The sequence below is a fragment of the Malania oleifera genome, chromosome 3 (genome assembly GCF_029873635.1).
Source record: "Malania oleifera isolate guangnan ecotype guangnan chromosome 3, ASM2987363v1, whole genome shotgun sequence".
NCBI classification, from domain to species: Eukaryota; Viridiplantae; Streptophyta; class Magnoliopsida; order Santalales; family Ximeniaceae; genus Malania; species Malania oleifera.
Window position 1 is genome coordinate 23,753,140 of NC_080419.1, and position 25,868 is coordinate 23,779,007.

Genomic DNA, 25,868 nt, shown 5'->3' on the forward strand with positions numbered 1-25,868 from the left:
ATCACAAAGCATGCAAATTTTGGCTACACCTTAAATGATTCCATTTGAGTCTGAACAGTTTGTTTTGCGAATTTGGCTGCCCTTGCTCTCAACTTTAATGGTGTGAGATCCACTCTTGCATCCTGATCTAATGACTGCAGAACTAAAATTTCAAAACCATAGTCAAATTACACAGGCCTATGAAAACATTCAAAATAGACAGAAGCATGAATATGAATTTTTCTTTTGGACTTCTAGGTAACTTTGGCCAACAAACTTTATCAACCCCTCCCCCAAAAAATAAAAATAAAAGGAACGTCTTGTCAGTTGATTACGAGATTAATTTAACCCTAAACATCCAAAATTAAAGCCATTTGAGAATAACCAAAAAAAGCCCCCATTACCCTCCCTTCCTCCCTCTCTCTCCAGCAGATAAGTAAAGATACAGTAACCAAAGGCACCCAGGTGTTAACCCAAGTACAGAATGGGCAAATCAAGAAGGCAATATCAGATAACAAAGAATTCAAGCCATGAAGAGATATCTGGATCAAATTTTCCAGAATTCCAGCCTAAATGTGCGTGCAAAAGGATGTTCTTAACAGTATGTAAAAAGGCAGCACTTTCCCCTCAAATGTCCTCCTGTTTCTTTCCTTCCAAAAGCTTCAAACACACAAAGAGAGGCCTTGGTCCGGACCTTCTTTTGATTCTGGTTGCAGCACCTTTTTTCCAACAAAAAAAAACAAGGATAAAACATTGTTTGGTTTCACCCAAGCAATTTTTTTCAGATGGAAAAAGAAAGCTTCATTAAGAAAAAGAATTGTATACAATGAGGATGAGGAAGCCTCTAAAACAAATCAGATATAATTAAAATGAAAGAAAACAAGAAAACACCAGGTTAATAAAGCCAGAATACCAAAATGAAAGAAAAAAAAGAACAAGAAAACACCAGGCTAATACAGCCATCCAATCACACTGAAGACCAGAAAAAACCACACTGCTGAAACAGCCTGATGAGAAAACACCCCAGGAAACAAAGAAAACAATGTTGCACCAAATCAAATCAGTAGATGAAGTGTAATCATGAAAAATGAGAGTGCTTACTCAAGCCAATGCACCCAAGAAAAGATAAGACTGCTTACCACAACAAAGTCCTAACATTCTTACCCCTCTCAAAACCTCTAAACTCATTCAGCAAACAGACCTCCAAAGAGTTAGGGTACAACCCAACACTCGTCAAACAAGCTTTTTGGCTTGTTCAATGAACGCCAGCCCATGTGCAGTGAAGAAAAAGGTGAGTATGATCTCACCACTGGTTACTGGCATAATGCCTGACACAAATCAAGAGATAGAGCCATACATGGCCTTCTAATTAAAGCCATGTATGGTCTTCTAAGCAGATTGTTGATGTTATTTCAATTAGCAAGAGAAAAATCATGAGAAGAACCAACTAGGAAAGAATAAAAAGACTTACATGAGAAAACACCAAAAGCATCCAAACATAGACCCTAACATCCTTACGAATAATGATAAGAATCCAACAAACTAATAAGTGCAGAAAGCTCCTCAGTCCCTCTATCGTTAAGATTCCCTATGTAGATGAAAATCCCCAGAAACAACACCACCATAAATAATCAAAAATAATGCCTCAGGGTGCAAAGTTAGATGAAAAAAAAAATTTAATAATAATAATAATAATAATAAGGAAAAGCAACCAAAAAAAAAAAAACTTCGCAAACAAAAGATCCTCCCAAAAATCAACTCAAAAGCCATCTGCCACTTTATATTAAGCACAAGGAAATAAAAAGGAGATACCCACAAAATAAATTCTCATGGGCTTTCATGAGAAACTCTAGATTCAAAATTGGAATCCTACTCCTTCACTTACAGGAAAATTTCCGCTCTTGCTAACCAATGCTAAAGTTACTCTCAATAAACTACCAATAACCTCCCAACTCATAAAATCTTCCCTCCTCTCACCCGCACATGACCAAAGAAAATCTCTCATAATCCTCTCCAACTCAGTTGTAACCCTACTGAAACATTAAAAAAAGACAAAAATATATATATAAAAAGAAATCAAGGAAAGACAATCTTGGATTAAAGTAGTACAACTCCTTGATCCCGCAAAGAAAAGAGAGCATCCTGCCACCCATCAAGGATCTCAGAAACCTTAGCAATGATTGGGTAAAACCTCACCAAGAGAGGATTGCCACCAAAAGGAACACGTAGATAAGTCAGGTGCTGACAAGGCGCATTACAGGTATGCATTTGATTAATCTGATTCATCTAATTTTTGCCCCACATAGTTCTAACAGAGCCATCTTAAAAGTCCAACACAAATACTATGAAGGAAACCAAGCAACAGCATGCTTTTCTTACTCTGAAATTTACATATAGAAAGAGAGAATCAAAATAAACCAGGCCCTTTGCCACTGATGTCCACTTATATCCACCTATGGAATTAATGTATTTACTACATGAAAAACTAACATAAGTAGCCGTGACTGCCCTTCAATTACAAAACAGCATTCACATACTGGTTAGAAAAGGTCAAAACCTGGTGGGGCACAAGCCGCGCACTCTGAAAGCCTCCCAATCTGATTTCAAGTGGGGATTTGGCAACACATTCACTTGGCCCTAGAACCCATTCAACATGAACAAAAAACAAACATGTATCTCTACATCTAAAACTATCTCTAACTAATTGACAAGAGACACCCAGTCATGTTCCTGTTTTTAGTTGTGCAAGATTCCTGAAACAATTTCATCTTGAACATACAAATCCAATTCAACTGCCATACACCCAGGTTGAGTAGACATGAAGGAAGGAAGTCTGATCTCATCATTCTAGGAGGGATGAAAAAGAAAAGAAGATTTTTTTAAAAAAAAATTAGGCAAGAGGCATGGCTAGACATCAATTTCCTATTTTAATCCATGATCATTTTGTGGACAGCAGCTTTCACGTGTTTATATTTTATTGTAATTGGCAACAAGACAAGGACCAATGAAATGTCAGATTAATAAGCATACCAAATGGGTTACCATCACTAACAAAACAAGCAACCAAAAGAATACTTGCCTTTCAACTCAATTGGTAGGCCATGGCAATCCCAACCAGGCACATAGTGAACTTTATAGTTTTGAAGAAGCTGCAAAAGGAATAATGATAAAATGAAAAGATATATAAGACAAAAAAATAGAATATTCAAAAAATAGAGTAAAAAAATGAAAATTGCATTGCTAGCAAATAAATTATAATGGTAATGCATCATTGCATGGATGAGAGTTATGAACATATTTAATATGTGTTTAAATTAAAAAGGATTGTGTTTCTACTTACAAGGACAATGAGTTAACTATCTGAAATAACCAAAAACAAAACACACCTTATAACGGTTTATTATATCCTTCAAAATCTTATTTAAAGCATGACCCATGTGTAAGTCGCCATTCGCATATGGTGGACCATCATGGAGAATGAATTTCCCCTGTCAAAAATAGCTCAGCCTCAGAATAGGCTTACAATCTAAAATAAAAAATCAAAGCAATCTACAAAACTCACCCCATTATTCCTATCTACAACTTTTTTAAAGACCTGGTTGTCATCCCATAGTTTCTGAATTTCAGGCTCCCTTATTGAAGAGTTTGCTCTCATGCCAAACGTTGTCTTTGGCAGATCAACTGTGTGCTTATACCTTCCATCTTCCTGCTTCATCCCTAAACAATCCAAGCATGTCAAGGACAATCATGGATGAATCTAGCATTTTTAAAAGAAACTAAGTGTACAAGGAAACTCCTTGAGATTGATGTGTAGCTAAACGCAACATGAGCACACTAGCACCACATGCTTGAGCAGAAGAATGAAATCATTGTCTCCTGTTCCAAAAAAAATGGTCATAGATAGACACCTGCTGCTGTTTTCTTTGCAGCGATAACTGGTCCACGTGATCTTCGTTTCGAAGAAGAGTAAAACTCGTTGCTGGAATAGGTAGAATAATGATACGTGTTTAAAAGAGAGAATACACTAGCTGATGAGCTTCTTCTGATATAAAATAAGCTAATAGAAGTGGTTTTCCTAAAAGATGGGCAAGTTCTCTGCAACAAAACCTGCACAGATAAAGCGTTGCTTATCAGCTGTGTGGGAATCCAAAACAACCCAAATATCAAAAAATATAGGGCAAGAAAATTACAAGACAAAAATAAACACATGATGATGTCCTACCAAAAAACACACAGTAGTATGAAACGTGGAGAAGAATAAACACGACAACAGCACAAGAAATTTATGTGGCTCAGCACTTAGGCCTGTGTCCACAATCCAACAAGAACACTCCATTATCAAGGTGTTTATGTCATTTATTTGCATTTACAAGGTCTTAATTCAATGAAGAAACTACTCGTCCTAGGAAAACAGTACAATTGAATACATACTTTGTGCCTGACAGGCACACAAATAAATAATTAAATACAAACGAATAGTTTTTCAGAAGAAGCAACTGGCCAGATGTTCAGTTATGAGAATTGGCTGAGATCTTTACAGAAACCTTGACGCAATCTTCTCGGCCATGCACATGCAAAGGGGCTGAAAGGAGAACTATCAACATTTCGCCATTCTAGCTTTTTGGAAGCAACAGTGTCACCATGGTGATTCTGCCATCATGGTCAAAACCCAATCCATGGGCCAACCACACGGTAACACATACTAACTCGGCCAAATGTAGGTAGCTAGGTTGCTCAAGGTCCAATTATTGCCCAATTACCACATCATTACGACAAGGGGAGATTAGTTGATATACAGCAGCACATATCTCATCGGAGTTGCTAAAAGTGATTATAGTTTCGAATTTGAATTTGAACAGCCCAAGTGTTTAAATTGTGAGGGTAGTTATAGTATCCAATTTAGAATCAAATAAGTTATGGGATCTGATTTGTGGACTAGTTGTAGATTTGAAGCAAAACAGATTGAGGATCAGACTATAAGCGACTTGGGAATCTCGATACCTTGAACATAGGACAAGAATTATATTGAGGCTATCTGTAAATTGTCATGATGTGATGAGAAAGAGGCCTCTCTCTACACCATTTTTACCAAATAATACAATTTGACTGTGTGTCACTTTATCCTCTTCTTCCTTCTTTTTTACTCTATCTCATTCTCGCCAAAGCTCTGAAATTATTTATAGTCTGTATCTCTTCCCTCATTTTAATCTATCTCTATCCCTTCCTCTAATCCCTTCCTCTCCATCTTTCTATGATTCGAACAAATTTGTGACTTGGTAGCAATTTGGTAACAATAAGCTGAAGAAAATCATTAGGTGGGTTCTCAAGCCTCTCAAGAGGTAGTGATTGTGATGCAGCCCTTGATTGAAGGTTTGGAGGTCGAAATGACTTCCTGGTCAAAGAACAAATGGAAAGTTATGTTCAATGATTCTAGTTTGCAGAAAAAATACTTTTGAAAACACTTGTTGTAGCTCACACAAACTTAAGTTAGGCATGTCACCATTGCCAAGGAATGATCCTAGCTATTCGCCTCTTCCTTGGCTGCCTTTCACCATCGGCATAACCCAAACCCTAGTGCATTTTGTGCTCATCCAAAAGGACTAGATTCTGGGGTAGCTCAAATGAGAAGAAGGTTTGGATCAACATATCCTATGAGCAATACCAAGGAATTGAGACAGATGAAGGTTTATTTTTCAGCCATATCCAGGGTCAAAATCAACTGAAAGAGGCAAAGGCCAAAAGGCAAGATCCTTTTTATGGATGTTTGACAACCATCCTATAGTTGGGCAAAAGCATCACTTCATCCTAAGGTGATCGACCAAATGGGCCAACAAGCCCATCTTTCATGAGTTTCACCATAGGAATTGACTATAAAAGCTTCTATCATGCCGAACCATGTGAATTCGGCCACTAGCAAACACTAGGGGCAGGTGTCAACTATGCCATGGACTCGACGTGGCCAAACCATTGCTTATGACAGTGTTAATCAAGAAATTCAGCAGTTTAAGTATCTTGCTAGTTCATTTGAATGAACCACCACTTACAATCATATTTTTTCCTTTTAAGTTCGGCTAGAGTCAATGGACAGGGTTAATATAATCCTCCTACCAACAACATTGATTATGAAGACCATGAAGATATTTTATTAGCTGCTCACGTTGAAGAGGAAGAAACCTGAGTCCACAAATTATAAAGATTGTAAGGGCCCTCTAGCGGCCATTATGCTAAGGAGAAGAAGGATTCCAATTCTGCCAGGCATGAAGGATTCAAGAATTCTTTGCCAGCCAATTATATGGAAAATATGAGGATATGAAGCCCATTGATTATGAAAGTTATGGAACATCATCAACATGGCAAAGTGATAATTATCTCATTGGATACGAGGATCCTAATTAGAACTGTAGTAACCCAACCCCGAGAAAAAATAAATAATTAAATAAATAAAATTAAAAAAAATAAATAATAATAATAATAAATAATAAATAAACATAAAATAAATAAATAAATAAAGAGATATTTTGGAGAAAATATTTTGGAAAGAGATATTTTGAGATATTTATATATAAATATCTTGGAGGAGATATTTATTTAGATTACTTAAGGGCTAAGTTAGGTTTTATTCCATAAATTCTCTTATTCTCTCTCTCTCTCTCTCTCGAAGATCCTTCGCCGTTCGTCCTCCATTTCCAAAAACGGACGGTATTGCATGGATCAGAAGAGAAAACTCTACAAGTTTAACGGATCGGATTGTCGTTTCGGAGATTTTTGGGTTTTCCCAAAAATCAAGGTAGGAATCTGATCCTAACTTTGATTGGATATTTGGATAGCAGTAGAAAACATAGTAAGGTTATGTTCTGCGGTGTTAGGTTTTCGGGATCTCGAGTTGTCGATTTGGACCGTTTTCATACGAACTTTCATTTCGAGTATAAGGTAAGGGGAATTTGATTACAACAGCTATTTTGGAAAACTAAACATTAAAAAGCTAGTTTATGTTATTATGTATGATTTAACTGCTTATTTGTGAAATTCTACCGAGTAAAAATGCCGGTTTGACGATTTTACAGTTTTTGATAAAAACGAGGATTTCGACGTGTGGTCTCCAAATTTTACAAATATTATTTATTTGTGTTTATACTATAGTAGGAGAGGCTCGAATCTTTTATTTATTCAGTTAAACTATGTACATTGAATTTCTATCATTTAGCGGGTTTTTGAAGCAAATTTGTGTGATATATGTTGAAATGGAAATAGATGGAATTTTCTATACTATTGCTATAGAATATGGGAACGAAGTTCCAAATTTGTTATACTGAGAATGTGATAAACGGAGGCCGGTTATACACCGAGCTGAATCAGTAAACAAAGAGGGGTAAACTGAGTGAAAAGACGCCGGTTTGAACCCAATGCTATTATTTGAATTTGTGAAAGATACTGGAATTGCGCAAGTTATCATATTTGTATAAATTGAATTTATGATACACATAACCACAGCTTGAGAGTCCCGGGAGGGTTGAAAAATACTTTCTTTGCAGGGTTGAAATAAACTATTGTTATATGATACGGCGCGATATCGTAGCTAGATGTACACATGCAACCACACGTACTAAACGATGTGGGTACCAAGATGGTCGGCTAGCAAGGTGAAACCATTGGCTGATATTGGGCCAATGGAGGCAGTCGGATCGTAAGTAGGTACTCAATAGTGCCTGCACGAACAAGGCATTGGACGAGTATCAGTGCACAACCCGGGCCACTGGGTAAAACTGGTTATAGGGATAATTTGCTGTTGGTCATCTAATAAATCATTAAATGGTCAAAAGACAAATGTGGGAATTTTGTAATATGAATAATTATATACCTGATGCATTACTGTATTGAAAATTTTGATTTATATTCCAGATGTTGAATGAAAATATGCATGTATGCAGTCACACACTGTTGTAACTCCTTCTTCCTTACTGAGAGGTGTCTCACCCTATCATACAACCTTTGTTTTCAAGTCCATCAGTACGTTGGTCCTAATAGCTAAAAGGACTGGGGAGATTGTTTTTGGTTAGCTTACGTAAGCATCTAAATCTTGTATTAAACCTAGATGAAAGTCCTGTTGGAGGATTGTAATAACAAGAATTTTATCCTGTGTATGACTTTATGAGAAATGGTGTGGATGTAGTCTAGTAGAAATCCCAATGGATGTTTATGTTTTTTTCGCAACATTTACATCGTAATTATGTATGATTTACACCCATATGTCCCTGTTTAGGGCGGGTTGTTTCCATATCTTGAACAGGTATAGGTATTATGTATGAATGAGTGACGCCTGGGTCCGTATAAAGGGCTGAGTCGTTACAAGAACAATAGTACATACCTAAATTCGTTGTTTGGGCTTGGATAATTGAAGAAAGTCCTAATTTGAATGATGGCAAGTTACTTGCAACACTGTTGAAGAGTGACTCTTTGGCTTGGCTAACTAATGTAAAGGGCGTCCATGACACTCAATCACACGTGCTCTAAAGAAATGTCTCTCCATATTCTTGTAGATAGACAGATATATCTAGGGCCATTGGTTTTTTTTTTCCTAGATAAATAAAGAATTGTATTAGAAAAGAGAAGAATGAACAGCCAAAAATGGAAGAGAGAAAAGAAAAGGAAAAGGGAAAAACAAGGGAAAATAAGAAATCCTCCCTATACATCAACATAAACTAGTTACAAAGATCATAACATAAACCAAAAACCAACTCAATGTAGTAGAGCCAAACAATCCCACTACAGGTCTTTCAAAAGAAACTAATGAAAAAAGCCATTTTTCGACACCCACAATGACAAAAGATAAACCATGCTAATCCAAAGAACATGGGGGCAGTGCTCATACCATTTTCAAGTGCATTCATAAAGGCAAAACTTGGCTGATCAACAAACCACTCGACCTAGGAATACGATGAAAATAATATCGTAGCCAAATAGTAAACAAAAATAAATAATTAAATACGATTAAATAGTTTTCAAAAGAATCAATCGGCCAAATGTGTCACTTGTCAGAATTCATCAAGTACTTTACCTATGCCTCAATGTAATCTTCTTGGTCGTGCACGTGCAAAGGTGACCAAAAGGAGGAGTGTCAACATTAAGCAATTTAAGCTTCTTTGAAGCATTAGCATCACCATGATGATTCAATCATCATGGCCGAAACCCAAGCTGTGAGCCAACCTAGTGGTCAGCCAGACGCAAGTCGCCAAGCATGGCAACAGGTCTAATTGTCACTAGTTGCCACTGTTGTGCCGGGCACCCCACTTGTGCCAAACACCAACACTACAACTATTGCTATTGAATATATAATCAAAACTAAAGCAATGTAGAAATTAATAATAAAAGACAGCAATAAAGAACAAGACGAGAATTTACGAGGTTCGATACAGACTACGTCCTCGGGCGCCAACGATCAATCCACTACTCCCAGAAAATTTACAACTTTGAGGTGTGATTACAAATGGAGAGGGTCGCTCTTTATATAGCTTCATCCCAAAGGTTCAAACAACTTTCCCACCAATGTGGGACAAACAAAAGAAAACTTCAAACAACCTTCCCACCGATGTGGGACAAACAAAAACCAACAAATCTCCATCTTGACGATAAATTTAACAAATTTTCCAATCACCAACATTCTCTAAAGTTCCACATCATCGGTGCCTTAAAAAAATATTCAGACTTGCAGGACATTGATCAAGTCCAAACAATGTTTGAACTTGAGTGCTATCACAATCTTGGTCAACATATCTGTGGAATTTTTAGCTGTAGCAATCTTCTTAAGAAGTATTTTGCTTTCATCAATTATATCCCGTATAAAGTGAAATCGAACGTCGATGTGCTTTATTCGTGCATGGTAGACTTGGTTCTTTGCCAAATGAATAGCACTCTGACTATCACGAAACACAGCAATGTGCTTCTAAACAATTCCCAAATTTTGAAGTAAACATTGCTACCAAATAGCTTCCTTAATAGTCTCTTAAACTGTCATGTACTCTACTTCTATTGTGAACAAAGCAATGGTAGACTGTAAGGTAGACCTCTTCCACTTGTGAGTCTGTCCCACATTGGAAAAAGTGAGTAGATGATGTGTGCTTATATACATGGTTGGGTCCAAGACCCAATAGGCTTAAACTTTTGGGTTAAGTTGGTGCTCACTCATGTGTATCAAGCACACCCATGGACTCCTCCAATGCTAACAAGTGGTATCAAAGTCGACGGTTCGTAACTCTGAGTGAGCAATAGGCCTAGAAGATGGATCCAAATAGGGTCAGGTCAAGATGTAGACGTGAGAGGTAAGATTAGTTCGAAGGCACGTGGAATACAATCTGAGACACGTAAGGTGCGGTGGTAAAGCTCACTTGAGCAACTGTTAGAGAATTAGTCCCATGAGAGAGAAGATGGCTTCCATTCAAGGGGGAGTAGGAACTCACAAGTGAGAGGGAGATTTTTGAAAATTCCACTTGTGAGTTTGTCCCACATTGGAAAAAGTGAGTGGATGATGGGTGCTTATATACATGGTTGGGCTCAAGATCCAATAAGCTTAAGTTTTTGGGTCAAGTGGGTGCTCACCCATGTGTATCAAGCACACCTATGGACTCCTTCAGTGCTAATAGCCACATCACCACAAGAAGGAGATTATTTGAGATACAACCAAAATATCTCGTGGGAGCAGCCAAAAGTGGCTAAATGTTTAAATTTGAACTACCTAAGGGTATTGTGAGGATAGTTATAGTCTCACATTTAAATTCAAGTTATGGGGTGTGGTTTGTGGGTTTACCATAAGTTTGAATTCAAAAACAAATTTAGTATCAAATTACGAGTGATTAGAGGAATCTCAATCCCTTGAATGTAAGACTAGAATTATACTGAGGTTTTCCATAACTAGCCATGATATGATAAGAAAGCCCCCTATCTTTACACCATTTTTACCAAATAATACAATTTGGCCCCACACCACTTTATCTTCTTTATTCCCTTTATCTCGTCATATTTGAAACTCTAATGCTATCTCTTTCTCCCTTATCTCCTTCCCTTTTCTTTATCTAAACTCCCTCTCTCTTCTTCTTCACCCTCCATCTATGATTTTTATGAATTTTACAGTTCTCATTACTCTCATTCCCACTCTTGTAAGGCCTTGTAGGGCTCCAACATTTTTGAGTGGACAGCTTCAGATCCCTTAACTCACCTTTCCATCTCTCATTCCATTCCTCTTTGAAAGGGGTTCATTTTGTGTAAACACTGGATGAAGAAAATTACAACATGGGAACTTGAACATCTACATGCCATATCCCTACACTTTGTGAACTCACAAACCCCTTTTCTACCAACTCAAACCAGGACTGAGTAGCAACTCCACATTCTACCCAGTTGAGGAGCCCTTTTCTACCAACTCAAAACAATGCCCAATTGCAAACCCACATTCAAACTGGCACCCCAGTGGTATTTTAGAAAAGAAAAAAAAAATGTAGGCTTTAACAAATATTCGATAAGGATCCGATAAGGCTTTAGCCATTGTTCAAAAAATTATGATCATTCCCCTACACCCCAACTGAAATTTCAGAAAGCATTGAGTTTCATAGTTACTGAATTTCGCCGTTAAAAATATATCTGTACCTAAAAGAATGCAAAATATTGGGCTATTCAGTGGGCATATTTCTTAAGAAATTCTTCTCATGCAGAGCTTTCTTGTGTATATTTTGCCAATCTGGGCCCACCACTGATGAATCAAACCAAGAGGCAATGTGGAAGATACTAAAATGAAACAAAGAATTACGATAATCATATGGAAAGAAAATCGTAGAGAAAATGAATAAACAGGATAAACCCCTGCTTCCCAAGACTCTCTATCTCTCGGCGGCTGCTCTTCTCCCATCCACAACACCCTCCCCTACAACTAACAAGTACAACCCCTGTGATCTGCCACTCTTGGTTTATTCAGTGAAAATGGGTCGTGAGATAATTCTTCAAATTTTTCCCTGGTGATATTTGTATCACCAATCCGACAAGTTTAAACTCAGAAAATGTCATCGGCAACAATAAGGATCGATTAGAAGGAATCAGTATTCTGATTTTTTTTCTTTTTCCACACTTCATTGCATCCGGTCAAAGCTTTGAGTTCGAATAAAATCAGAACGCTTAACGAACAGCAAGAGGTAATAACAGTAGAAGCAAGGGGAACGTACTGTGTAAGAAGACGTTCGAATCGCCAGTTGGGCTTCCATGGGAGAGAGTTGCGACGACTTTGCGGCGAATGTAGAGAAGAAGAAAATTGCTTCATTCCATTTTAGCTGCAGAGCTGCTGCCTGCTGGCTGGTCGAGCTGTGCGGAAGCCAAAATAGCAAAAATGTTTGTGCGGATAAAGAAGACCAACCCGAAAGCTCCCCAATTAATTAATTTATTTATTCATTTGTTTTTTTTTTTTTTTTTTTTTTTTGGGGATATCGTCCGGGTGTCCCCAACCGGCATCTACCAGATTACCCTAGGACGCAGCACAGCTGAGACAAATCCCCACGCCCCACAGAACCCACCCCAAGGCCCCGCAGGGAGGTAAATCGGGATTTGCTCAAGGCAGCAGGAATCGATCCCAAGTAGCTAACTTGGGTCACAAGCTCAGCCGAGTCGCCCTTACCGCCTGAGCCAGCGCCCGGGGGTTATTCATTTGTTTATTTTGGTTAATACTAAATATGTAATATTTAATTTATAGAATAAAATAATATAAAATTTTGCTTAAATGAGCTCTTATACCAATTGGGCACTCAGTGTGGATGATAGAGCGGAAGGGAGTGAGAGAATATTTTAGAACAAACACATTGGGAGATATGTCATTGCAAGAAAGAGAGATTACAAGTTTTTTCCAATTTTATTATTAATTTAAAATAAAATATTAAATAATACTCTGTTTGAGAAAAAAAAATTACCAATTTAATGTTTACATAATCTCGCAGCTTGGTGCTGCGAGATTTAACACACGTCACAAATAGGGGTGTACAAAATTTACCGAAAAACCGATAACCGAACTGAAACCGAACCGTTTGAAGCTTCGGTTCGATTTTTTGGTTTCGGTAATCGGTTTTGGTTTTGAACATATAAAAAATAGATTTTCGGTTTCGGTTTCACTCAAAAATCGAACCGTAAAAACCGAAAACCGACTATAATTTTAAAATAATTATATCCTGGGAACTTTGATTACAAGTGCATGTGGAAAAAATATTTATACCTACATTATTTTTTTAATTTAAATTATTGGCTTATACTTTCTCAAGGAGTGGGGAAGGATTTTATAAAAGAGGAATGAGAACCAAAACTTCCCATTTTGGCCATGTGGGATGAGTGCTATTGGGAAGAAGGACCGAACCAATAGCAGCTTGCAACAGTGCTACTACCAGTCTACCACAGCAGGCAAGGCATCATCATCTCCATCTCACGCTCACACAGACACACACAGCAGGCAAGGCATCATCATCTCCATCTCACGCTCACACAGACACACACAGCAGGCAACGCACAGCAACTGCAACGCCCACATCTCCAGTAACGCCCACGCTCACGTTCACACAGACACACACAGCAATGCCCACGCTCACATTGTCACACACAGGCACACAGCAACGCCCACGCTTACGCCCGTCGCCCACGCCAGTCGCTCATGGTCACGCCCACGCTCACGCTCACACAGACACACACAGCAATGCCAGTCGCTCACAGGCACGCCCACGTTCATGCTCGTCGCCCACGCCAGTCACTCACGGTCACAGACTCACGCCAACATTATCTTGGTGCTCTACTGCTTTGGCCGTCCCACATTGGTTGGAAATGGGAAGAAAAAATTTTCCTTACCCTATTTATTGAAGTTGGATCTGCTGAATTTCTTCCGTGCTGGGCTTTGCAGTCAAAGCCCTAGAGCCGTGGCCCAGTTGGCTGTGGCTGGCTTCATATAATTATTTTTTTATTTTGTTAGTCTAAAATTTGGTAAAACCCAAATAACCGAACCGACTTTGGTTTGGTTTTAAACCGACGGTATACGGTTCAGTTGCGGTTCAGTAGTTTTAAAAACCGAGAGGTTCGGTTCGGTTGACGGTTTTGGTAATAACCGAACCGAACCGAACCGTGTACACCCCTAGTCACAAATATAGAAGTCATGGTCAAGTAAATCTTGTAGTTTTGTCCTGCGAGATTTAAACATGCGTCAGAAACTTGGCAGCCCTGTCAATTAAACCTCGCAGGTTGGTTCAGTGAGATTTACCAGGCGTATATATATATATATATATATATATATATATATATATATATATATTAAATTAATAATACATTATACCCAATTAAAAAAACAAAGTATTCTAATTCGAAGTTAATAACTCAAAATGTGTTTTAATTTATAATTTTAAAAAAAATTATAAAATATTTTTCCATCTAATTGAATGAATGAATTGTTAATCTAGTTTAATGTCCAAACATATAGAACTAAGCAAAAATCGTATGCATGAAATTTTTTACTTTCTTCTTCTTTAACAATCATCATGCTTTAGGGTTTTTTTTTTCTTTACTTATAATGCTTCTTAAAACAATATGAACGGATTAAATGTTATTCATTACAATAGTCAAATTTAAAAATTTTATTTTTTATGAGAATGCACATATATATTGTAGATACCAAATTTTATTGGGAGATCTATGGTCTTGGGTTAGCCATGTTCTCTCCCTGACTTTTTGTGTACATTTCACATCTCACTCCGGCATACATATTTTACACGTGAAAGTGCAAAAAATATCTTATAAACAAGAGTTCATAAAAGTCCATTTATACAGATAACTTCAAACCATAAGTACATATGAATTACATCACAATGTAAAGATTAGTAACTTGAGATAAATATAAGTAGGCATCATAGAACATATGACGGTGCAAATATTTTTTTTTATAAATTTCAACATGAAATAAACAAGAAACAACTTTTTTAAATTCCAAAATGAAAACATAGTGCTTACGTTGGATAAAATCTTAAAACTTTTTTTTTATTTTTTTCAAAGTTTACATTTTTTAAATGTCATTCTTGATAATATTATATGAAGTGTGCACAAGACATAGGGTTATACAAATGAAATGAAAATAATCAAATGCTATACAAATGAAATGAAAATAATCAATGATATACAAATGAAATAAAAATGATCAATGTTATACAAATGAATATAATCAATCTTATACTAACCGGTATGCAGGTGGGAGTGGGTCAACCGGACGACCGTCCTAGCCCCGCTAAATATGTAGGAAATCTCGCCGCGTAGGAGTTAAGGACGAAAATCTCTCCTAGAACCAAACCTGTAGTAGGCGAAGTAGGCCAGCAATCTGTGTCTTTGAGCGGTAAGAGGTGCGGCACATCTCCTTGTAAAGCCACACCAAAGTAGCGAACCCCTAACTGTACGAGCATATCACTCCCAAGTCCACAAGGAGTGAAAGGAACATCAGATGCGCATAGCTTCCTGAAACATCACAAAATAGCACCCCACATATCAAACGCAACAAGTGGGCTCGTGCATGACAGGCAATAGTCTGTGCATCTGCATCTACCAAGAGTTGATGAAACACATCCCCCTCGAGAAATCGCATATGGATGCGTGCACCAACCAACTCGCTGTCAGGTGGCACGACTCCTAACAAATGCTCGCAAAGAGTACGCAGGGCGAGTCGTCCCTGACAGTTTGTAGGTCCCTCTACTAGCCCGATAGTACGACCAAGGACAGAGCACCCATCAATCGGTAGCCAAACAAAACGGTGACGTCCTGGAGTGTGACAGTCATCTCCCCGTGAGGTAGGTGGAACGTGTGCATCTCAGGTCTCTATCGCTCCACCAAAGCTGTCATGAGATGCCAATCCAGCTGGATATGTGCAATCTTATAAATACCATAAAACCCTGCATCGCGTATCCAGCGGAAGATGCGGTTGTTTGCCTCCAACCAGTGCTCCACAAACTGTGTGCCCCCTAGTAGAACAAGGGATTGGCGTGCTCATCAGCCCACGCTCGGTTAGCTCGGTGATCATCGCCCATCGTTAAGACACTCCGATCATACGGCCCTAGATTGATCCTGCAAAATGCACCATCGCAATACAATAAATATATAAAATAGAAGAAGTGTACTAAAAGTCCTATAAGTGCATACGAAGTCAATGTGATGGTCCAGCTGCATCCCCAGGTTGGGTCCTTCTCAGACACTTGTGCGGTATGTTCTTCTTGATGACATATGTTGCACGTGCTCCTCTTCCTACCTTCCTTTGCGTCTATCTCATTGTGTATACGTGAGCTCCTAGGCCGACCTTTATGTCGATCATATGCACGATTTGCCTGTATAGTCGGCAACAAGGATGCTGGCCAATACGCCTCATGCATAATCGGACGAAAATTCACAACATATGTCACATAGTGCTCGACAATGCTCCAAGATGACTCAACGTACTGCATAGCGTTCATACGTGTTTCTACACATGCAGCGAGAATGTGGGAGCAAGGAAAGTGTAACGTTTGCCACTTCCCACATGAGTATTCACGTCTACCCTGAATGCTCAAAGTTTGGATGTTGTTTCCTTTAGGGGGCCCCAAATGCGCACTTGTGATGCTAAAACTACCTCTAGACTAGTTGAACATTGTGACTCGATGTCCGGTAACCTTCAACTTCCTTCTTTCCATCGCTAGCAATATATGAGGAGTGAATGCATTTCCTCCTGATATTGCGTTACGAGCAGCCTCCCGTCGGCTATTGAAATAATGTGCAACGCGATAAAATGTCAGTTGCATAAAGGCCGTCATTAGGAGGCTACAAGTGTCTTTCAAGATGGTGTTAAAACATTCCACAAGGTTAGTGGTCATGTTCCTATACCTTCTTCCACCGTCATGGCACTGAGTCCATGTATAAGGAGGGATCTGATCGAAAAACGACTTCAATGGTTCCCCACCCTCATCAAATATCCTCTCCGTCTACTTTTTAAATTTTCTTACCTGATGCTCCCTTTCCACTCGCTCAGCCATACGCTTAAGATTAACACTGTGTACTTTCATGCTAAAGTTGCTGACCACGTGTCGAAGGCAGAATCGGTGGTGGGCATGTGGTGGTTGCCGATCGGGATTGCATTGTACTATAGTGAGAATTCCTAGATGTCGATCTGATATAAGGCAAATTTCGTCCCTACCAGTAATGGAACGAAGACAATATAGAAACCAATTCCATGTGTCCAGAATTTCCTCTTAAACATAGCAAATGTAAGGGAAAATATTTGCCTATTTGCCAAAGAACAGGAAGAAAAAAAAATGGAAAAACACAAATGAAATGAAACCTCGCCTTGGGGTTTCCGGATGCCGCCTTTAACGAAAAAATCAAAACCACACAATACTATATGAAGCTAAACCAAACAAATCTTCGAACATTTGTTAAATAAGAACTCAATGAAACAAATTTTATTTTACGATAAGAAAAAATACGTACCCCATTTTTGAGTTTTTATAACTTTCATTTGAACGGTCACCTGCACTCGCCCACTCCACAAACAGTCACCTGCAGTCGCCCACTCCCGAACGGTCACCTACTACTGTTGTCCTCCTCTCTACTTTCTGCTCTCTCTGCAAGTGGAGCTCTACAGACATGACTCTCTGCTTTCCGTTCGAGAGCGAAAGGAAAGGGAAAAGACCAGATCAAGCAAATCTCGTAGGATGATCCTACGAGATTTGCCACATGTCATACACCGTCTCATTTCCCACGCAAATCTCACAGGACCATCTTGTGAGATTTTCTGCCACGTGTCAACTAATCCTGTGCAAAACTCTTTAAATCTTGTAGCTTGGTCCTGCGAGATTATGTAAGCATTAATGTAAGAAAATTTTTCCCAAACGGAGTATTATTTAATATTTTATTTTAATATAATAATAAAACGGGAAAAAAACTCAAGGAGGATATTAGAGAACTTCTTACGAAGGACTTAAAAGCTCCAACTAGTTCCGTCTCTCAACTTCCTAACCATATCCTTATGTAGATGAGAAGAGAGGGAATATGCCTTGGCATCTTGGCTTATTCTTTTTCCTTTATCTCCTTTACAAAAGTTAAAACAATATACACCACACCATTTGCTTTTTCTAAAGTGTTAGCTTTAGTGTATTCCCAAGAGGGGGGTGAATTGGGTATTTTAAAATTATCGCCTAGGTCAATTGGTTTAATAGCAGTATTACTCAACCTAGGGTCTGTCTATGCAATTATAAACTCAGTCATTCACAATAGTAAAATATAACATACACGTGTAGGAATGTAAATTGCAAAAAGATAAACAGTGCACACATGATATGTAGTAACCCAGATAAATTATAGTATTTAAATAATAAAAGAAGGGGGAAAAAAAGAAAATGTATCAGGGCCTCTTTGACGAGTACATGGGGTTCGTCAACGAGAGAACATGAGCGGATCATCAACGAGGGAGTGTTTTGTCGACGAGAGGATATCGAGAGGATGTTTTGGCAAATCTGAATTTCATCGATGAAGGGAAAGTTCGTCGACGAACTGCCTTTTTGACTTCGTTGATGAGGTGACATGGCTCGTCGATGAAGGCCAATGTATAAATAGGCCAAATCTTCAGTTTTGGCTGAAAACTCACGCACAACTCCCTTTTTCTCTCTCCTCTTCGGTTCCCACCCCTTCTCTCTTAATTTCTGGGCCTGTTCTCTCTTAATTTCACGTTGCCACACACTGACAATAATTTTTTCCATCTTACTGAAAGGTGTCTTGTAGCGCCCCGACCCTCTGGGTGGGCACAGAATGCTACTCAACATACATAACATACATCTCTCTGATACCATACATATACAACCCACCCAAACAAGGGAAAAACGGGTGTTCCATACTGATCTATATAAACATACATAGCGAAAATACATACGTCATCTAATACTTACTGGAGTTTCTAACTGTTTCCCAAATACATCCATACATAACTAAAAACATAATCTGCTAGTACAATCCCCAAAAGAGACAGACACTGTCCAATATCTCACTAGCTCTGGCAAGGACTATTTACTATCTAAACTCAGCCCGACAGAACGCTAGGCTCGATCCCTCAGAGGATCTGAAACAACATTTGTATGCTAGGGTGAGACACTTCTCAGTAAGACAGATTTTATTATCATCAGTGTGTGGTTAGCATGAGATTTCGTGTGTACATATACTGCTAACATTTAAATACATTTAATTGGCATTTTAAAATCTTTATTACTCTGTAAATCTAAAAATACATACTGTTGACTCAATATAGCCCTTTATATAATAAATATGTCCATATATGCCTAAAAGATACAACCTGAACTGCTGGAATAACGTCGTCATGTTAACATAAACATAGACATGCTTCCCCCCATGACGGGTTGTGCAGCATGGAGGCTGTACCTAGCATATAGCCGACCTATTATAGTTAATTCAAACATAATAGTAGTATGATGGTGCTTACCCTATGCCCAAAGGTAGGGTCATTCGGAATTACTGCATCGGATGGAGCATCAAAACTTCTGCATCGGGGAGTACTTTACCTAGGCCACCAATCACCTTTCCCATACCCACACTCTATCTGAGACGTGTGGTTGCACCCCTACATATATATAGCTACGGTATCATGCTCTTAACATGAGATCATAACAACAGGGCTCTACTATCATATATGACAATTTATATCGTATAAAACTGTAATCATAATTCATTTCATAAAACTGTATAAGATATAAGCTGAACATAATTCTATGAAAATATCTGCTAGATACTGTCACGGTAAAAACCAGTGTATCATATCTGTCATGAATTGGCTCGGTAAAAATCAGCATTTCATAAACTCAGCATTTAGCCGTCATATCTCATCTCTTGGCATATAGCCATCATATCTCTTATCTTGACAAAACCTGCTCATTTAATTCCAATTAAAAACTATACTCATGCCACACAATTTTTCATTTGATAACTTATAAATAAATCATCTGCTTGAGAAAGTAAATACTGCTGCTAAAACTGGGGTATGAATATCTCCAAGTTGTTATTTTACTAAATATAGATATATAACTAAATACGGGAAGAATGGAGATAATCAACCCTACCGTCTTTGGTTGGTTTTAAAATAAGTCTATGGTTTGAAATAACAATTTCCCAACCGGTGAAAACATTCAGAAAGTTCAATACTATACTTTAACCACTTTAACATTCCATTCAGTTAGAACTCATAGACATAGTTGACATAATATAATCCCCTTTCCCGTTTTCCTGAAAAAAACACCCCAAATGGCCGAAACCCTAACTTTTGGGAAAGAGGCCCGAAATGCCCGGATCAATAATCCACTCCACTAGATATATAGAGAACTGCTCCTAGACCTTAGTGGTAACTTCCGATCATCGAGTCTGGTGACAATCGGCAAGAAAATCAAGGAGAGAGAGTCCAGTTTGTTGTTCTAAAGAGAGGGAGAGAGGGAGAGAGAGAGAGAGAGAGAGAGGAGGGGGGGGGAGAGAGAGAGAGAGAGAGAGAGAGAGAGAGAGAGAGAAAGATATTTATTTATTTTTAGAATATCAAACCTTACTTCACTTTAAGTCTTTAACCCGACCACATTCGTCGACGAACCGCAAAAGGGAGTTCGTCGACGACCACCTGGCTTCGTCGACGAACCTGAAGCTTGAATTTATTCCAAACTCTTAGGATCTCTTCTTCGACGAGGACCTAAACTTCATCGACAATCCCAAGAAGGGTGCTCGTTGACGAAACTGGGATTCGTCGACGAGGCCATGCTGCCCATTTTTCCTAAATTTTCCATCCCTCTCTTTTATTAATTTATTCCTTTATCTCCTGGTTCGGGTTACTACATGTCTTACCCCATCATTATTCAATATTTTTCAAAAGCCATATAAAGTACAACGGTGATTAGAGTAGTGCAGTGAAGTGTGGGTGGGATAAAATTTTTTATTTAGAATAGATATTTATTAAATTATGTTTTTGATGTATTTAGAATTTTAGGGGTGTTAATTATGATATTGGAAATGATATTGCTATATGGGGTTAATTAGTTCTCTGGTAATTTGTATTTGAGGTATGCAAATATTAATACATGTGATATTAGAGTAGTGAAATTTTCAGGTCATCACAATGTTAGCCGACCCTTTATGTGAGTAATCTTCTTTAGGCAACCACATATCATCCCGACCTCATTTTGCGTTTTTTTTGTTTCCTCATTTATTTTTCCTCCTCTCTCTCCTATATCTTATAGCTATTAAAATAGAATTTTTGAATATTAAATATAAAAATTAGCTACCTAATTTATTATAATAGATTATACATTATTATAAATTTACATATTAAATATACTAAATTGTAAAGATTAACATTATTATTGAAATAATATATATTGGTAATATATGAACACAACTAAAACTATAACATAACTTACCTATTCTAAACTTTATTGGTATAACGTGATAAATATAAATTGCAAAAATATTAAATTACTATGAGCAACATTTTAAAAATTAAAACACGATCTTAATATAATATATATATATATATATTTAAAACAATGATGTCTGAGACCCTTTGGATACTCAACTAATTATTCGAGATAATGAGTTCGCCATTCTATCTTTCTCTACTTAAACATTAAGATATTGTCTAAAATGGGAATTTGTATCCCCTAAGGCTTCAACCTTAGAGTTTTAAGTTTACTTGAAAAATAAATACAAGTATTTTTTGATTATATATACATTTCATAATAAATATTATTGAAACATTATATTTCTTTAATTTTAATGGAAAGGTATAAAATTAACTTTTCCCTTCAAATTTTATATTTGAAATCCTTGTGTTAGTACGTATATGTGTATTATTTATATATATATATATATATATATATTATTCTAAATTAATTTTACTTTTAAGTTGTGGCACCCCTAAATTGGAGCCTACTTACCAGTTTAATTTAAAGACAATTTAAAAAAAAAAATTGTTTAAATTATAATAAAAAATCCAAATTTTATCTTAATTTTTAGTTTTTATTTCTCCTTTTTGTCCCTTGACTTGAGTCAAGGCTACAAATGGTTCAAGCATGCATCTATGGATCCAAGTATGGCGGGGGCGAATTGCGCCACCTTCTCTTTCCTCCTACCTCCGGCCACAGCCGCCGCTCCAAAGAAGCCGGCGGTGATATCTTGCATTTCACCTCCATCCCCTTTTAAACGCGCAAGGAGAAAGAACTACTTACGCCCCAAACTGTTGAAAACCCTAACTAAACCCTCCCCCACCCCGACCCCTCTCCTTCCCCAAGAGCCTCTTCAAGATCCCATTGTTCCCATCGAGTCCACCGAGCTCGAGACTCCCTCCAATGAGGCCTCCGGTGCACCATGTTCAGCCGTCGCAGGAGAAGACATTGGAGCCCGCGTCCTCAGTGAGCGAGTTTCTCAAGAATTCCAAGTGACCGAGACCTCGGCTGCCGTCGATAATTTGTCTACTGGATCAGGTTTTCTTAAATTCGCGTTATCTTTGGTAGGGATTTTTGTGTTTCAGACATTTTGTGCTGTTTGGGTGCTGGGTTCTGTTAATTCTGACCAGAAAGATGGGAGCCTGAGAGGTGAGGATGAATCCGAGGATACGGGAAAGATAGTGAAAAAATCATTGTTTAATGGAAATGGCAAATTGTTTTTCGGGAATGTTGAGCCGAGACCGGTTGATGTTGTTCATGTGGGTGAGTCTGAATTGGAAGAGAAAATTGTCCAAATCAGGGCAATGGCAAAAGAGGCAAGGGAGCGCGAGAGACAGGAGTTGAAGGCCAATGGTGTGGTATCGCCTTTGGATGAGCTTGAAGGTGGTGATAAGGTTTCAGAAAATGAGGTTTCTAGGATTAGAAGTAGCATTGAGAAAGAGGTTGATGCGCGATTGGTTAAGATGCAGAAGAGGTTGAATTCTATTCCGGACAAGTCCCTGGTGTCATTGATTAGTAATCTGAGCAAGTCTGAGGTATTTGGAGACAGAGAAAATGGGAACAATTCTGATGTAAAAGAAGAGGTTAACGGAGCATTGATGTTCAGGAAAAAGTTCAAATTCAGAAATCCTACTGTAGGTTCAAGAAATAAACCCAAGGGATTTCAACAACCTGAAGAAGACGATAATCATGCCAATGTAAAAAATAGTAGTTTAGATCAAATGATGAAAAGTGGAAGAGCTGATAATAGAGATTTACTAGACGGAGAACAACAGCTAGACTTGCCTGAAGGTCATTTGCTCGAAAGTGTATCCATCCCTTTTGGGGAAGAAGCTGAAGGGAAACCACTACGCAAAGATTCAAAACCCGTGCAAATTGATGGGAAGAATTTGCAGAATGAAAGGTGGGGAACAGAGATGGGAAGGGAGATTGAGTTTCAGAATACTGAACCAAAGACTGGTAATTTTTTTTCAATGTAGCTTGTGAATGTATGATTTTCCAATGTCCTGTTAGGTTTAGGTGCTCCAGCACGCGTGGAAGCATTCTTGTTTTTTTTTTTTTTTTGGATACGCCGGGTTTCTGGGTTTGCACACCAGACTAATCGCACGTGGAAGCATTCTTTATTACTTTTATACTGGTTCTTTTGTTGATTAGATGGTGTATCTGCTCTTGAAAACACCAAATTGAAATTTTCTCAAATATATAAGAGATGGTGAATAACTTTGATTTTTAACAGCCCCATTTTAAAAAAAGAAAGGTTTCAGGCTTTATAGTCAATGAAAATAAAACGAGCAAGAAGATTAAGTCTCTATGGTTGTCTCTTACCTTATTTGAAGTTCACAAACTGTTGGAACAAATGCTTAATCTATCTTATCTGTAATCAATAAAATATAAGTATGGTTATGTTCAATCTTCAGTTATCTGTTAATTTTTTTAGGCTTCATTCAGGAGACTAGTCATGGAAGGTCTTCAATTGAAGTGGTGAAGTCAAAAGGTTCAAGTCAGGTTGAGATGCAGACTTCTCGAAGCTCTGCAAAATACAAGCATGATAATTCGGCTGTACCCAATAAGCATTCTGGTTCACGCACTAATTGCAGTTCTAAAAGTAAAGGCAGAAGCAAATCAGCACTTAAGAAAGTCATGGATGAACGGTCGAGCATTTTGACTGATTTGTGGTGGTTGAATCTTCCATATGTTTTAGTACGTATGCCATGCTCGTGTTTGTTAAACAAGTTCAAATGCTTTTTCACCAGCATAATCCTATGCATGGTTCATAATCTTGTTTTAGAGATGAGTTTTGGTTCTTAAAGGAAATAAGTGGTTCCCAATCTTATCTGGAACTGATTCAAGGTTCCAAGGGACAAGAGAGATGCCTTTGGTTATGTGCATAAACTTGAATGCTAGTTATTTTCAAGCAAAGACAATGTCAAAGTTGAACTCTAGTTAAAAAACAAGGGAGGTGTCTTTGGTTGTGTGCATAAACTTGAATGCTAGTTGTTTTAAAGCAAAGATAAGCTCAAACTATGACAACTACAACTTAGTGACCTTTTCTGCATGCAAGGTGGCACATTTGGTTCCTATTTGCTTAGTGATCTGATCTGTGTGAACTGTTTAGTTGGTATTATGCTGCTTTATATATGTATATAGCCAATGTGTGGCTATTTCTATGTTTATTTTACTTTTGTGATTTTTATCATAATCAAATCACTTGAGGAGGATACATTTTGACTCATATTGGGTACACAATATACTGAATTTCCAATTAAGCATTTACTTATTATCTGTCTCATTGCAGGCTGTTTATATGCATAGAGGTTCTAACCCTGACGAGCCAGGAGGACTTTTTACCTTGAAGACTGCTTCTAGTACACCGGACCAGAGGGACTCATCCTATACTGTTGCTTTTGAGGACCGTGGTGATGCTAATAACTTCTGTTATATTCTGGAAACATTTTTTGAAGATCTGGGTGATTTTAGTGTTGAAGTCATGCCTTTGTCAGTAAAAGTAAGAATCTTCGCTAGATATTGTGGTTAGACATCTCTCGATATGCCTGCATTTCTCATTATCACTCTCCCCTGTGCAATGCAGCGTATACCTCAATATCCTTAACAAAGTTTTCTAGGAATTGAGATATTTTTCCACTCGTCCCTATAGGAATGTCAGTGCCTAATTTTGTCTAGTCTCACAGTAGGTCGATTGTGTTATGATATTATGTACACATGCTGTTATTATTTTTCTCTCAAAACATTATTGAGTTAATCCAGCTTGCTGACAACATGAAAGAACACTATTTTTGCAGGAACTTGATGAGGCAGTAAAATCATGTACAATGAAGGTAATTGTGGTGAGGAAGGGACAGATTCAGCTTTATGCTGGGCAACCACTTGCTGATGTCGAGATGGCTTTGCGTTCTTTAGTTGAACCAGGCCAAGGTGCCCATTCACCAAAATCAAAATGAAAGGATTGTACCTTGGGTAAGATTTCCAGCTCTCATCAATTGGTGGAAAATGCCCATTTTGCAAATGGAATTGGCAGGCCAGAGAGAAAATGCCAATTTTCTTTCACAGCACACTTGATTTGCTGGAGCAGAGTTTTAGGGACCAGAATAAAGTGTCCGTAAAATCAAGTTGACAAAATTAGGCCATATAGCCCATAACTGTAGTAATCCTCATGAAAGCGGTTACAGGTTTTTGTATATTTGAGAGCAAGTTTTGATCTTTGAAGTATATTGATTGCGCTTGGCATTCAACTTCTATGCACCTTCCCCCTTTGCTACTTAATAAAACCACCTTTGTTTTTAACAGAAAATGGAATGAAATTGCTTGTGGGTTTTTTGCTTTCATTTGCAGTGATTTTGAGCAGAACGCATAATTAAACAGATGCACATACTGGTG

General features: G+C 38.0%; 2 protein-coding genes across 2 annotated transcripts in view; one reads left to right on the forward strand and one right to left on the reverse strand.

Moving 5' to 3' along the window:
- The window catches only part of LOC131150297 (isoleucine--tRNA ligase, chloroplastic/mitochondrial), a 66,594-nt gene extending 54,225 nt beyond the window's left edge, over positions 1-12,369 (reverse strand). Inside the window, exons 1-6 of the mRNA XM_058100925.1 lie at positions 12,186-12,369; positions 3,888-4,086; positions 3,542-3,696; positions 3,366-3,467; positions 3,059-3,128; positions 30-142 (exon numbers count right to left, since the gene is read on the reverse strand). Coding sequence (XP_057956908.1) covers positions 30-142; positions 3,059-3,128; positions 3,366-3,467; positions 3,542-3,696; positions 3,888-4,086; positions 12,186-12,224 — 678 coding nt within the window. The 5' untranslated portion in view covers positions 12,225-12,369. The remainder of the gene's footprint in view (positions 1-29; positions 143-3,058; positions 3,129-3,365; positions 3,468-3,541; positions 3,697-3,887; positions 4,087-12,185) is intronic.
- Positions 12,370-22,080: 9,711 nt separating this feature from the next.
- On the forward strand, positions 22,081-25,782 carry LOC131150298 (uncharacterized). Its single transcript, XM_058100926.1, has 4 exons — positions 22,081-23,432; positions 23,911-24,173; positions 24,769-24,978; positions 25,274-25,782. Exons 1-4 carry the CDS (start codon positions 22,109-22,111, stop codon positions 25,430-25,432), a joined length of 1,956 nt encoding a protein of 651 aa, XP_057956909.1. The 5' UTR covers positions 22,081-22,108; the 3' UTR covers positions 25,433-25,782.
- Positions 25,783-25,868: the final 86 nt, after the last annotated feature.